This window comes from Ustilaginoidea virens, chromosome 3 (genome assembly GCF_000687475.1).
Source record: "Ustilaginoidea virens chromosome 3, complete sequence".
NCBI lineage: Eukaryota > Fungi > Ascomycota > Sordariomycetes > Hypocreales > Clavicipitaceae > Ustilaginoidea > Ustilaginoidea virens.
The window spans coordinates 2,227,352-2,241,643 of NC_057318.1; the positions used below are offsets into that span (position 1 = coordinate 2,227,352).

Genomic DNA, 14,292 nt, shown 5'->3' on the forward strand with positions numbered 1-14,292 from the left:
ATATTACGAATTACTGTATAGAGACCCTTCGATATAGACGGTATAGTGCAGAGAGATACCCTAATGGAGATAAAGACTGCCTTAGTATTATTAGTAATAAAAAAGAGTATTACCTTAACTGCTAGGGACCCTATCCGGCCTAGTCTCGATTCTACCCTATAGCGAATAGGCAATAGGATATCGCAAGACAGGCTTATAGCACCAGACTAATATAGTTTATAACTATTAGTACCTTATCGATGCCTCCCCCCCCTATCTTAAAGGATAAAGGCTGTAAATGCCTCGCTAATAACTCCCCTAAGGAGGACTCCCTAAAAAAACAAATCGGCAGACTATATAAAGAAAGCTCTATCGCCCCTAAGAGGACTAATAGTAGTAGTAATATTACTATATTCTTCTAACCTAACTTATCTAAGCCTACTGCTACTAATGCACTAAGAGCCCCAACCCCCTAGCCTTAATACTAATAATAGAGGTACTATACTGGAATATATAAAAGAAATTACTATTAGCATACCTTGCCTTTAACTATAAATTTAAACCGGATATTATCGCCCTCTAGGAATTTATAGCCCTAGATAGACTCTTTCTATACTCCAGCCTTAATAGATACTAAATAGCCGCCTATAGCAGATGCATAGCGATCTATATCTATAAAAGATATACTCCTGGCTCCTAGGCAATAGACTTAGGTCTAAACTGGTGCTGTATTATACTTTAAAATACCGATATCTACTCTATTTACTCCCTAATCCTTTCCCTAAATTAATCTATCCCCATCTAGGAATTCGCCTAAACTACCCCTTGCCCTTATAGTATTTTCACTAGTGACTTTAATATCTACTATCCTATATAGGACCACTCTTACAGAACCTCCCTAGGCTATAACACCCTCTTTAAACTTATATTAAAATAGAAGCTAACCCTTATAATACCATAAGGAGAGATAACCAGATAAACCTTAGGCAAATATAATAATACTATCGACCACGCATAGAGCATAAAAGACTTTAATATAGAGTTTATAGGGGCGGCAGATATTACTAGATCTAATTATATCTTTTAGGTAATCTAGGTAGAAATAAGACTAAATGAGTTTCGTAAACTATTACTAATATACTAATAGAAGAAACTTAATAAAATCCTTGCTTAAGCTAAAGCTAAAGTTAGGATAGCTATCCTATACGCCTTATACCTACCCTAATCCCTTATAAAGATCGATACTTTCGCCTAATAGCTTATGACCTAACTGCAGGCTATCGCTAATATTATTGCGCCTAAGAGTAGAACTAAACCGCTAGGAAGGGCCCTATAGTGGACCTAAGAAGTATAATCGGCTATAATAGTAGCCTATAAGGCTATAAGGAATTAGAGAAAAGACCGTATTAGCCTTAACTAGTTAATAGCATAAAGAGCAAAGATAAACTAAATTAAGGTTATCTAATAGGAAAAGCACTAGATATAGAGAGAAGCTGTCAATAAGGCCATAACGAAAAATATAGACCTATAGTCCCTAGAGAAATAGGCCTAAATATATAGCAGACTCCCTTTAAAATTAAGAGAAATTTTTATACTTCTCCGAGGCGAAAGAGCCTAAATATAAGAAGTAAAAATATATTCCTCTAAAGTAGAAGTATTAGCAGAAAGATTCTTCCCGACGTTAATAGCCACCCTTAATAATATCCTAGACCTATAATTCCTTTGCCTTACCGATGTATTATTTGCCCTTAAAGACGAATTCTCTAAAGTAGATATCTATAATACCCTCCGATATATAGCCAGCTAGAAAGCACTAGGCCCTAATAGTATACTGGTGGGATTCTTTAAAGCCTATAGAGAACCGGTTCTTAGAGCCCTAATAATACTCCTTAATGCTATATATAGAACTAGTCACTACCTAATATAATTCTAGGAAGCTAAAGTTATAGTATTAAGAAAACCCGGCAAAACACCTAAGGAATACTAAAGAGCAGGAGCCTAGCGCTTAATATCCCTCTTAAACCTCTTTAGTAAAGTCCTTAAAGCTATAGTAGCAAAGAGACTAATAATAATCGCTAAAGAATAGAAATTACTACTAGATATATAAATAGGCAATAGAGCAAATAGATCAATAGATATAGCGCTATATACCCTAGTAGAAGTAGTTAAAGCCACCTAGCAGTATAAAGGAATAGTATCGCTATTATAACTAGATATCTCTACGGCATTTAAGACCGTTAACTATACTAGATTTATACACCTCCTCCTCGAAAGTAGCGCCCCCTAATGGATAGCAGCCTAGGTCTAAGGCTTTACTATATTGCGTTTAGCTAAAATCTTCTTTAAAGGCTAACCTACCTAAAGATTCCTAATTACGGCAGGAGTGCCCTAAGGCTCCCTAATCTCCCTAATCCTTTTCCTCTTCTATATTATACCCCTATACTATAGACTTAAAGCAGTAGATAACTTGCTAACCCTAGGATTCGCAGACGATACTAATATAATCGCATACGGTAAAATAATGCGGGATATAATTGCAACCCTTTTGAAAATATAAAAGATCTATAAAAAATAGTCGGCAGAGGCCGGACTAAAATTCAACCTAGTAAAGAGCGAGCTAATATACTTTACTAAATAGCACCGACTGGATATTATAATAATACGACTTAGCAATACGACTATCTAGCCTATATAATATGCCTGATTCCTTAGAGTAGAGATTAACCGCAAACTTAATTAAACTAACTATAAGGCCCGAATAGTAAAAAAGCTAAAAAGGCAAAAGCTCGCCCTTATCGCTCTAACGGCCTCTATATAGGGATATTAGTTCTGTAAAGCCCGACTATTATATATATAGGTTATTAGAACTATAATCGCCTTTAGCGCTAAAATCTAGTATACTCCTATAAAGCCAGGAGAAGTAGTAAGAGGTATTATATATAATCTAGCCGCTAAATAGTCGAAGTGCCTCTATATAGTCATAGGAGCCTACTAAGTAATACCTAACGCAATTATAGAAACTAAAGTAGTAGTCCCCCTACTCGACCTTTATTTTAATCTAGCCCAATAACGATTCCTCATTAGAACCTAAGAAAATAGTATAGCCGATCTTATCTCTAATATATATACTATTATCCAGACTCAGCTATAATAAAAACCTACCCGTAGATAAAGGCAACCGATTGAGAATAAAATACTAAATTATATAGCCTTTAAAGATTCGATTCTACTTTAAGACGATAAACTATCCCCCGCTTACTCCCTAGCTTTTAAATAGATAAAAAGATAGTAATTAAAGTAACGACTCGCCTAAGTATAATACCCGCTAAAGAACTGCCCTACTGCCGAATATACCCCTAATTTCACCTCTATAAAGAAGATACTAGACCTCTATAAAAACCTCTATAAATATAAGTCCTCCCTCCTTACCTAACTTAGAATAGAAAAAATAGGCCTTAACGTGTTCCTATATAAGATAAAGGTCCTATTTATCCGCTACCTATACTGCTGATGCGGTCCTAATATAGAAAATATCGAATATATAATCCTAAAGTATAATAATTATTTTAAAAACCCTCCCCTCTATATCTAAAACCGCCCTATATTAGATAAGCGTAATATTACCTAAATACTTGAAAATAAAGACTTAGCTAAGCAGGTTATTAAATAGGTCCTTAATACCCGCCGGCTTGAATAATTCACCCTAGCTATTATATTTACCGCCTATATAGACTTTAGCTCTAATAGTAACCCGATACGATTATACCCCAACCCTAGACTATATATATATATATAGATAATTATAGATAAAGATACAACTAACTATATAGATAGGGGAAGAATATCTTTTTTATATAAGCTACCTATACGGTCGATAGATTTAGACCCCTAATCTTCTTAATACCCCTAATCCCCTAGACCCCTATTTACTCTATATTACCCTCTCTATTACTATAGCTATTATTAGGAGCCACCCTTACTTTCTCTTTTCCCTTCTTTTTCCCCCTTAGGGAAGGGGAGACTATAGATCTTAAATATATCTTTCGTTTAACCCTAGCGGCTAGACCTAGCATTCCCTTTATAGGTAACTCTATTATCTTTAACCCTTCCTTCTTCCTCTTAAAGGGAGAAGGGGCGGGGGTATTAGTATAAAGATAAGAAGAGGATAGCAATAGAACTACCAATTTAGCTTACTTAAGCTATACCGATTAAGCAGTAGGCAGGGGAGGCTTTAATAGCGGTATAACTAGCGCTCTAAAGGCAGACGCTACTAGCTAAGACTCCGCTTAAGACTTTATAAACTTTAAAAATGCAACCGCTTACTGCAACTTACTAGAAGACGGCATCATAGGAGTCTTAGACTATATTAGCGAGACCCCCTCGCTATAAGGTGGTTCCTCTATAGCAGTAGGCCCGGGAGTAGGCTCGTTATCGATATCTAATGCAATAATAAAACTAGTAGGGCTTCTATCGCCGGCAGTAGTAATAGGAGGCTAAGTTCCCTTAACCGATAAGAGAGGCTAGGGCTTACCGCTATAGGCGCGCTCTAAAGCTAAAACCCCTCTCTTAATAAGCCTAAAGAAATCGGCCGGTAGTAAGATTAAGACTATAGGCACTATTATTCGTATTATAATAGCAGAGTTGTTTTAACCCTTTTGAGGCACTAAGGTAATTAGCGTAATAGACTAATATATAGCCTACTAGGCCTTATAATAATCGTCTTTATCTACCTACTAAGGTTAACTATAAAGTTAAGGGATACCAGCAAACTAATATATTTACTTCCTACTCGTAAGTATAGGCCTTCTATAACGTAAGCATACTCTCTACCAGTTCGCGATTTATAGTATTACGCACTAGGATATAATAAGGCTTCCGCTTCGAAGCATAAGCGAAACAAATACCCTTAAGCCCTACCTACTATTAGAAAAAAACAGATAACGATTAAAGAGAACCTCTCACCTTATTAGTCATAACAACAAGCGGCTATATTAGCACCGCAGCATACATAGGAACGATACAGCTATTTTCGAGCTAGGCCAAAACCCAACTCTAGAATAGTAGGCATATCGAAAAATAAAAGATGCATAAAAACTACTATAGCATAATCGAGGCGGAAAAATAAAGGAAAATTCTTAGTAATTTTTAATAAGGAATAAAAAGGGAAGAGGAAAGGAATCAAAAAGGTAGGGCAGGTAAAAGAGACTTTATACCGCTGTATACCCGCACTAGATTACTCGACCGTCCGCCAGCTGCCCTAACCTACATTAGACGAAGCTAATAACAACAAAACGCGCGACTCACTGCGACACCGCCGCCCACCCAATACTAATATCACCGCCGCCTCCTATACCTAACAATATTGACCATATCGGTTCCGATTCACACCCACCCTAGAGCCTAACCAATGCCTAATAACTAATAACTAATAACTACCAAGGCAAATCACCGCGCCTATCGAGGCGCGCCTACCACCCACACTTTCCTAGCCCTACCGCTAGACCTAGTCTCGCGCGATAGGATACCTCCTCGTAATGCATAGTAAACCCCCTTCGATTCCAAAGGGATACTATTGACCATAGATAGTATATAGGTTTTCCTCCCGGCACTCGGGTTTCCTATATAGATTAGGCATAGAGGTACTAGCACTAGGCTAGATGGGGGCTTATCCCCCCCCTAGATAGCTTAGCTAGTATAATATATATATATATACTACCCGGCTTAATACCGGGAGGCCTATATAATTATATTAAGAAAGCTAGGAAAGAAACTAAAGGAATATTCTAAAGCGGGAGGCTAGAGACTAATATTTTTATTTAATCTGACCGGTAAAGTCCTAAAAGCTATAGTAGCATATTAGCTTACTACCGTCCTTAAGGAGGGTAACCTACTCCTAGACCTTTAGATAGGATATAGAGCTAATCGTTCTATAGATATAGCTTTTAGCACTCTTATAGAAATAGTTCGCATAATATAGCACTATAGTAGGATCGCCTTACTCCTATAGCTCGATATATCCACAGCCTTTAATATAGTAAATTATACTTGATTTATCTATCTACTATTAGAAAAGGGACTACTACTATAGATCGCGGTATAAGTCTATGGCTTTACCGCCTCTTATATAGCGTAAATCCACTTTAAAGGCAAATTAACTAATAACCTACTTATTACCGCTAGGGTCTTATAAGGGTCCCCCCTCTCTTTTATCCTCTTTTTAGTCTATATCGCATTACTCTATAAGAGGCTTAAAGAAATAGCTTTTACTATTACCCTTAGGTTTATAAATAATACTAATATTATAATATATAAAAGGAGTATAAGGGAGACCTAGGCTTTACTCGAAAAGGTATAGAAGATCTATAATAAGTAGTCTAAATAAGCCGGGCTTAATTTTAACCTAAGGAAGAATAAGCTTATCTATTTTATATATACCTATAAGATAGACGAGATATTAATCCGATTTAGGATTATAACGATCTAGCTAAAGTAGTATACTCGCTTTCTAGGGGTTGAGATCTACTATAAACTTTAATAGTATAAATACTATATAAAGATAGCTAAAAAGCTCGAGCGGTAGCAACTCACCCTTATAGCGATAGCGGCCTCTATATAGGGATATTAATACTAAGAGGCCCGATTAATCTATATATAGGTCATTCGTACTACTATCGCTTTTAGTATAAGAGTCTAATATATCCCTACCGCCCCTAATAGGGTAATAAAAGGTATCGCAAAATTGCTAACTATAGAATAATTATCTTACCTCCGAATTATTATTAAGGCCTTTAAAGTTATACTAATAGATATCCTTAAGACTAAAGCAGCTATACTACCTATCGATTTATACCTAAACTATATCCGCTAGCGATTTTTAAAAAAAATAGTAAAAATTAGGATAGCTAAGCGAATTAACCGCGCCTCTACTATAGTAGTAGTAATACTTTAATACTATTAGCAGAATAACTATAAAGGACCTTAGATATATATCCCGTTCTTAGACCTTAACCTATAGCAGCTAATAGCTAAAGAATACCTAGCAAAAAAGTGGCTTACTAGATAATCTAAATATTAAGCCGCTATAAAAGCAAGATAGCAGCAATATAGGCCTATAGCAGCAAAAAGGGCCTTAGACTTTTAATCTATAGCTATAATAATTAAGCTCTATAATAGCCTCCTTAAATATAAATCGGCTATATTTACCTAACTTTATACAAAAAAGATTAGGCTAAATTCCTTCCTTTACTAATACTAAATCCCTACTATACCTTTACCTCTCTACCGATATAGGGAGGCCCCTAAAAACTATTACTACTTAATCCTCTCTTGCCTAAAATATAGATAATAGCGCTAATAGCTATATAGGACCGGCCTAAGCCTCTTCTAAAACTGCTTAAGGATCTTTATCGCCCTAAATAAGCTAAGCCTTACCCGCTAATTTATATACTAGATCTTTAGCCTTAATTGTTTCGACTAATTCTAGCTCGCTTAATTACTCTAGCAACCTATCCCTATAAAGGCCCTAAAATGATCCCGACTAATTAATACTACCCCTAATATCTAATAATAATAACCCGATGCAGGAGAAAAGAGATATAGTAGGCAGATAAAAGCGATCAATTTTTAGCTATTTTGCAATTATAATATTAATATTAGAGCCCCTCTCCCCCCCCCTCTTCCCCCCCCCCCCTGCTAGCCCCTATAGTAGCCCCTTCTTTTTCTCCCCCTTTTTCCCCTCCCTTTCTGCCGCCCTCTTTTGCCCTTAGGAGATAAATAGCTTTAATACAGCTTAAATGCCCTTTAATGCCTCTACCTTATGCTCTTTAAGGTCTAGCGCCTTTTAGGTCACCCTAGAAGTAATACTCTCCTTTACTACTACTATTACTACTACTGCCTTCCCTTTACTATAGGCAGTTAATACCTATTATACCCTTAATTAAAGGGCGTGGTAGTTCTTAACTTATCTATATTAGCACCTATCCTATATAGCCCCCGCACCTTATATATACCTCCCCCCCCCGCGGCTAATACCTTTTAGGCACCTAAGAGGGCGTAAATAAATTCCTAGTTCTTAAGAGTCTGCTTAAGGGGATAGTAAGTCTTCCCTACTATAGTATACGCGAAATATATTGCCTTAGGCCCTATATAGCATTACGCTATATTACTATCGCTTGAATATCGGTCGGATAAAGGGTCGATCGGTCGGGTCTTACCTTACTAAAAGCAGTATTAATAGTCAGGGTCTTTAGCCTATATAAAGTAAGGGTCGTAAGGCTATTTCTACGGCTCGCTAGGCTAATAAAGATAGGTTAGTAATACTAATACGGCAAGAGCAGGGAGTACCCACCCTTTTATCTAAAGACGCTAACTTCTTTAGCATACTATTATTATTATTATTATTGCTACTGCTATAGCTACTGCTGCTATTACTACTAATGCTTTTACTATTAATACTAATGCTGCTGCTACTGCTGCCGCTGCTGCTATTGCTTTTACTATTGCTATTACTACTACTACTGCTATTACTGCTGCTATTGCTATTATTATCGCCCTATCGTATAAGTTAGTATTATCCTTATAGTGCTAGAGAACGGGGCTTAAGGGGATTATATATAGAAAAAATAATAGCCTTATAGAAAAGAAGAAAAAAGGATTAAAAAATTAGGGGGCACCTGCACCTTTATATTTTCGCCCGATTAAAGGCTTTCGTGCCTTTTTTTTATACTTAGATTACCCTAACCCCTAACCTAATACCGCTTGCCTTCCACTAAGTACCCCCCTTATAGCCGACTCGCCGCCGATATAGCCCTAATAATAGAAAATTCCCTTACTCTTAATCTAATGCCCCCGCGCGATACGCATACTATATAGCCGGCGCGTATGCTGTGCAGCCGGTGCTGCCCTGCCTATATAACCTCTACCTTACTTTCGATTTATAATATACCGACTTAGGACTACCTTTCCCCTATAGATATTAGACCTACCTTTTTCCGGACCTATTTTTTTAGACCGCTCTCGCACTCTTCCTAATACTATCGCTAGGTATAATTTTAAGCGATAGCGTACCTACCTTTTTTATATGCCGGAAACCCGTCGGCCCCCCTAAGGGCCCCCGACTTCCCTGTCGTTATAATTATATTAGTAGGAAGGGTTTTCCCCCCGGTCCTTAGGTTTTTCCCTTCCGGATTATCTGCCGGAGTACTAGATAGGCATTTCTAGCTTAGAATAGCCCCCTAGAGTAATTTAACAATAATAATAATAATAATAATAATAGGGATTCTCTATCGTAGGTTCTTAGTAATACTATCTCCTTTAATTATTATTTTATAGTGGATTCTTAGTGGTATAGGTAGGGTGGTCGGTCTAAGTGGTGCAGTTATTAGTATGCCTTTAGTAGCGATACTAGCCTAGGTTATTCTAAAGGGGGTCTTTAAGGCAAAAGCTTTATTTATAGCGTTTTCTACTATTTTTTCTAGATTATTAGTTATAATAAGGTTCGAGTTTGAATTCGGGGTAGGGTTAGTTCGGTTAATATATTTAATGCTATTGACTAGGCTAGTAACAGTATTTTATATATTTCCTAGCATAGCTGCCGGGATATAGTCTACGATCTTTTAGTAATACTATTTAAGTATTTCGGTTTTTTCTCGGGTTCCTGCATTAGTTTGTATAGTATTGCCGCTAATTCGTCTGTAATTATCGTTAGCGATAGTGATACGGTGGTTATAGTGGCTCGACTTAAGTCTACCCTTATTTCCTCTATCTAAATCTATAATTTCCGCCGCTTCGACTGCGCCTTCCTCCCGGTGCCGATATGCTATCGGCAGATGAGGCAAGATAAGGTAAGGAATTAATTTAGCAACTTTTTGACTATTTTAGGGGTGTATTCACGCCGGTACCGAGGTACAGGCAAAATCGCGAAAACTTTTTTCAAGTTAATTTAACTATAAGATAATTGTATAATTAAGACTATAGATACCGATATATATATTATAAAGGCAGAATCGTTTTAGCCCTTTTAGAAAACTAAAATAGCTAGCGTAATAAACCGGCATATAGCCTACTAGACCTTATAATACTTATCTTCATTTACCTACTAAGGTTAGCTATAAAATTAAGAGATACTAATAAGCCACTATACTTACTTCCTACCTATATGCGAAGGCTTTTTGCAATATAAATATACTCTCTACCAGTTTGCAATTCATAGTATTACGCTTTAGCTTTACCCTAGTTAATTTAGAACCGTATCGACTATAATGCGATTTAGCACTTATAATATAATAAGGCTTCTACTTTAAAGTATAAGCGAAATAGACACCCTTAAGTCCTATTTACTATTAGTAAAAGACAGATAATAATTAAAGAGAGCCTTTTACCTTATTAGTTATAATAACGAGCGGTCATATTAGCACTACAGTATATATAGGGATGATATAGCTATTTTCGGGCTAGATTAGGACTTAACTCTAGAACGTTTAGTATCTCAAATAATAAAGGGCACACAAAAGCTATAATAGCGCAATTAAGGCGGAACTATATATAAGGGAGTAAAGAAAAATTATTAGAAATTTTCATTAAGGAATAAAAAGGGAAGAAGAAAAGAAATAAAAAGATAGGACAGGTAAGGGAGACTTTATACCGCTATATACCTGCACTAGATTATTCGACTGTCCGCTAGCTGCCTCAACCTACATTAAACGAAATCAATAATAATAAAACGCGCGATTTACCGTAATACTGCCGCCTACCCGATATTAACGTTACCGCTACTGCCCCTACCTAATAATACTGCCTACGCCGGATCCGATTCACATCCACCCTAGAGCTAGACTAATAACTAATAACTAATGACTACTAATATAAGCTACCGCGCCTATCGAGGCGCTCCTACTATCTATATTTTCCTAGCCTTGCCGTCAGACCTAGTCTTACGCGATAGGATACCTCTTTATAATATATAGTAAATCCCCTTTGAATTCGAAGGGATACTACTGATTAAGAACACTATATAGGTTTTCCTCCCGGCACTTGGGTTTCCTATATAGATTAGATATAGAGGTACTAGCATTAGGCTAGATAGGGACCCATCCCCCCTAGATAGCTTAGCTAGAGTAATACATATATATATATACCCCCAGTTCCTATTTACTATTAGTAAAAGGCAAGTAATAAATAATAATAATCTCTTACCTTATTAGTTGCAATAGCGGGCCGCCGCGTCGGCATTATAGCGCACATAAGAGTGATATAGCTACTTCTAGGTTAGATCTGGACCTTACTTAAGGACATTTGGTATCTTAAATAATAAGGGTATATAAATAATAAACCGCAGTAGCGCAAATAAAGCGGAACCGCATATAATAAAGTAGAAGAAATTTTTAATAAGGGATATAAAAGGAAAAGAAAAAGGAATATAAAAGGTAAGGCCGGTAAGAGAGACTTTATACTGCTATATAACCGCGTCGGATTACTCGACTATTTACTAGCTGTACTAATAGCTGTCCACACCCCAACCCACATCAGATAATATTAATAATAATAAATTATGCAACCTATCGCGATACTACCGCCTACCCGCTACTAACGTTACTACTACCACTCCTGTATATGCGCTCCTAATAATACTGCTTATGCCGGATGTAATGCGCATCTACCTTAGAGCTAAACCAATAATTATAAAGATACCAATATAAGCTATTACGTTTATTGAGGCGCTTCTATTATCTATATTTTCCTAGCCTTATTGTCAGACCTAGTCTTACGCGATAGGATACCTCCTTATAATATATAGTAAATTTCTTTTGGAACTAAAGAAATACTATCAATAAAGGATATTATATAGGTTTTTCTCCCGGCATTCAAGTTTCCTATATAGATTAGGTATAAAGGCACTAGTATTAGGCTAGACGGGAACCTAACCCCCCCCTAGATAGCTTAACTAGAGTAATTAATATATATATATATATAGATAAAAACTTTTAATATTTTTTTTTAAAATTTAATATATTTATATAATACTTATTTAAAATTATTTTAGAGGTATTTTTTATATGAAAATATATTTAATTAAAACTAAATCTAGTTTTTTTTTTTTAAATTTATAATTATTATTATACCTTGCCTTCTGCTCTGGCTTCTATGATTTAAGTTAGATAATATTTATTTTTAAATAAGATATTAATAATCATACCTCGAACTTGTTCAAAAATTTTTAGCATTTTTCTTCGTGCGCCAAGCGCATTTACTCCACGCTGTTCTAAAGCTTCATCATTTAATTCAATTAGGTCCGTCCATTTCATATCCTTTAAATTGTCGGTATATTTATGCAGTCGTAGGCTGCGAAGCCAGCTTGGAATATCCTGAAGCAGTGTTGGATCGGTAGGGTCCTCTGGAGGCTTAGAACTACCCCGTCGTCCTCTAGGTGAGCGCCCACGGACTATATCGGAGTGGTCTGACAAATACCCCTCGTGTCCACTAATGCCTAATTGACCTAGATTCACAGACGGTATACCGCCGCCTAACAGCCCAGAGGAACCATCATAAGCACTTAAGAACCCGTTGTGTTGGGGTGAGGTGAAATGGGAAGCTGGGCCCAGCCCGCTATGAATAGCAATGCCTGGAGAGTTAGGCCGGGATCTCTGGCCGCCTAGACCCAGACTCTGTTGCGCTTGTATGGCAAGAACCTGTTCTCGGCTTAATACATGTCCATGCTCGTTAACCATGACCACGTTATTGCCAGATACGGTCACTGATTGGCCGGAAGGTGATATTTGTGCGTGCCCACTACTCTGGGCATCGTTAGATCTCGCGCGGCGGTATTTGCGAACGTCATCGAGCGCAAACCGATTATTGACAGTTGAAAGAGCCGCAAGTTTCATTGCCGTAGCATTGGCTACCATATCAGCTTGGTTGGCACCTATGTTTCCCGTGCTAAACGTTGCTGCCATTGGCGTGTTGACCATGGATGCCCAACTACCACTTGTCGACTGATATGGAGACAAAAGGGGTAAATCAGAGGGATTCTTTTCAGGTGCGGTGAGGGCCGTGCTTTGAATACCCGAGCTGCCAGTCACTTGAAGTTGAGGAGACCTAATCCCTCCAGGTGCAGCAGGTTGTACAAATTGACCCATCGGCGTCTGCGCCGTAGACGGGTTGACGTTGACTTGATCAGAGCCAGTCGCGCTACCCCATAGAGAAGCCGAACTCGTTGCTCCCATATCGTGAGACTCCTGAGTTCCAGATATAGGAAGGCGAGGGTCATTAGCCGCGGAGTTACGATTCGATGAGGGAGGATTACCAGTCTGCTGCGTAAATTTTGCTTTTTCGGTTGCAATGGCCGCTGCTGCGTCTGGAAACATGGCATTAATAGTTGAAGTGTTCAGCCCTGAGTTCCGTTTGTTTGAAACTACAGCAGAGTGTCGGGAAAATGATTTACGCGTGGAGTCGACATTCAACTTGTTCATAGCATCGCTCAACCGATTCGACATGGGATCTGCATTTTAATCAGTGGCTTGACTTACGGCAAAAGATCAGAACAAGGGTGCTATCATTCCCACAGACCTTTATCAAAATTTACAGGTGACAGGATCCCGGACAAAGGGTGATTTTTACCCATTTGTTGGAGAACCTGAATGAAAAACCGTATTTGGACTTGGGTTGTTTGTTGCAAGAGAGCATACAAAGCGGCCGTTCGCTCGGCTTCACTCAGAACCCGGAACCATTGCTCTATGGCACTCAATTCATCTTTGAAATCTTTATCCAATGTGGCCGCAGCCATTTCCTCCAGAGTTGTCTCGTACTGGTCGATGTCGGCAATCCATTGTTGTGCAATTTTGTCTTGCGAGTCGTTTTCCATATTATTGTGGCCATGTACTTGTTGAGGTTGCCCATAAAAATCAGAAGAAGGTCGGATGCGGGTTGCGGATGATCCAGGGAGGGTAGCCATATCGGCGGATGCTCGAAGCGAGCTCCCGGTTCCGATGGCTCGCGATGGAGGCGGACGAAGCGAGCAGGAGCTATTAGCCTCTGGACTGCTATTTCGGTTTCCGACGAGGTTACCGGACATGCTGATCATTTCTGATGCTCTGTTTGGGTTGTGTACAAAGCACGAACTTTGTTAATGTCTCTTGACGGGTTGTGGGGTCGAAAAGCTCGCCAAAAATTCTTGCGTCGACTCCTGCAGTGAGTGACTGGCTGACCTTAAAGGAGTCTCGAGATAGCACTTAACGAGCTAATACATGTCCACAAATCAAGACTGGTGTGACTGAGGAAGAGTTACTTATTGTTTGATAACAGACAGAACTAAGGCTG

At 38.0% G+C, this 14,292-nt stretch overlaps 1 protein-coding gene across 1 annotated transcript; it reads right to left on the minus strand.

Annotated features, from left to right (window-relative positions):
- Nucleotides 1–12,092: 12,092 nt before the first annotated feature.
- On the minus strand, nt 12,093–14,056 carry UV8b_03738 (uncharacterized protein; the record flags this gene model as incomplete). Its single annotated transcript, XM_043141236.1, has 3 exons — nt 12,093–12,118; nt 12,173–13,474; nt 13,543–14,056. 3 exons carry the CDS (start codon nt 14,054–14,056, stop codon nt 12,093–12,095), a joined length of 1,842 nt encoding a protein of 613 aa, XP_042997170.1.
- Nucleotides 14,057–14,292: the final 236 nt, after the last annotated feature.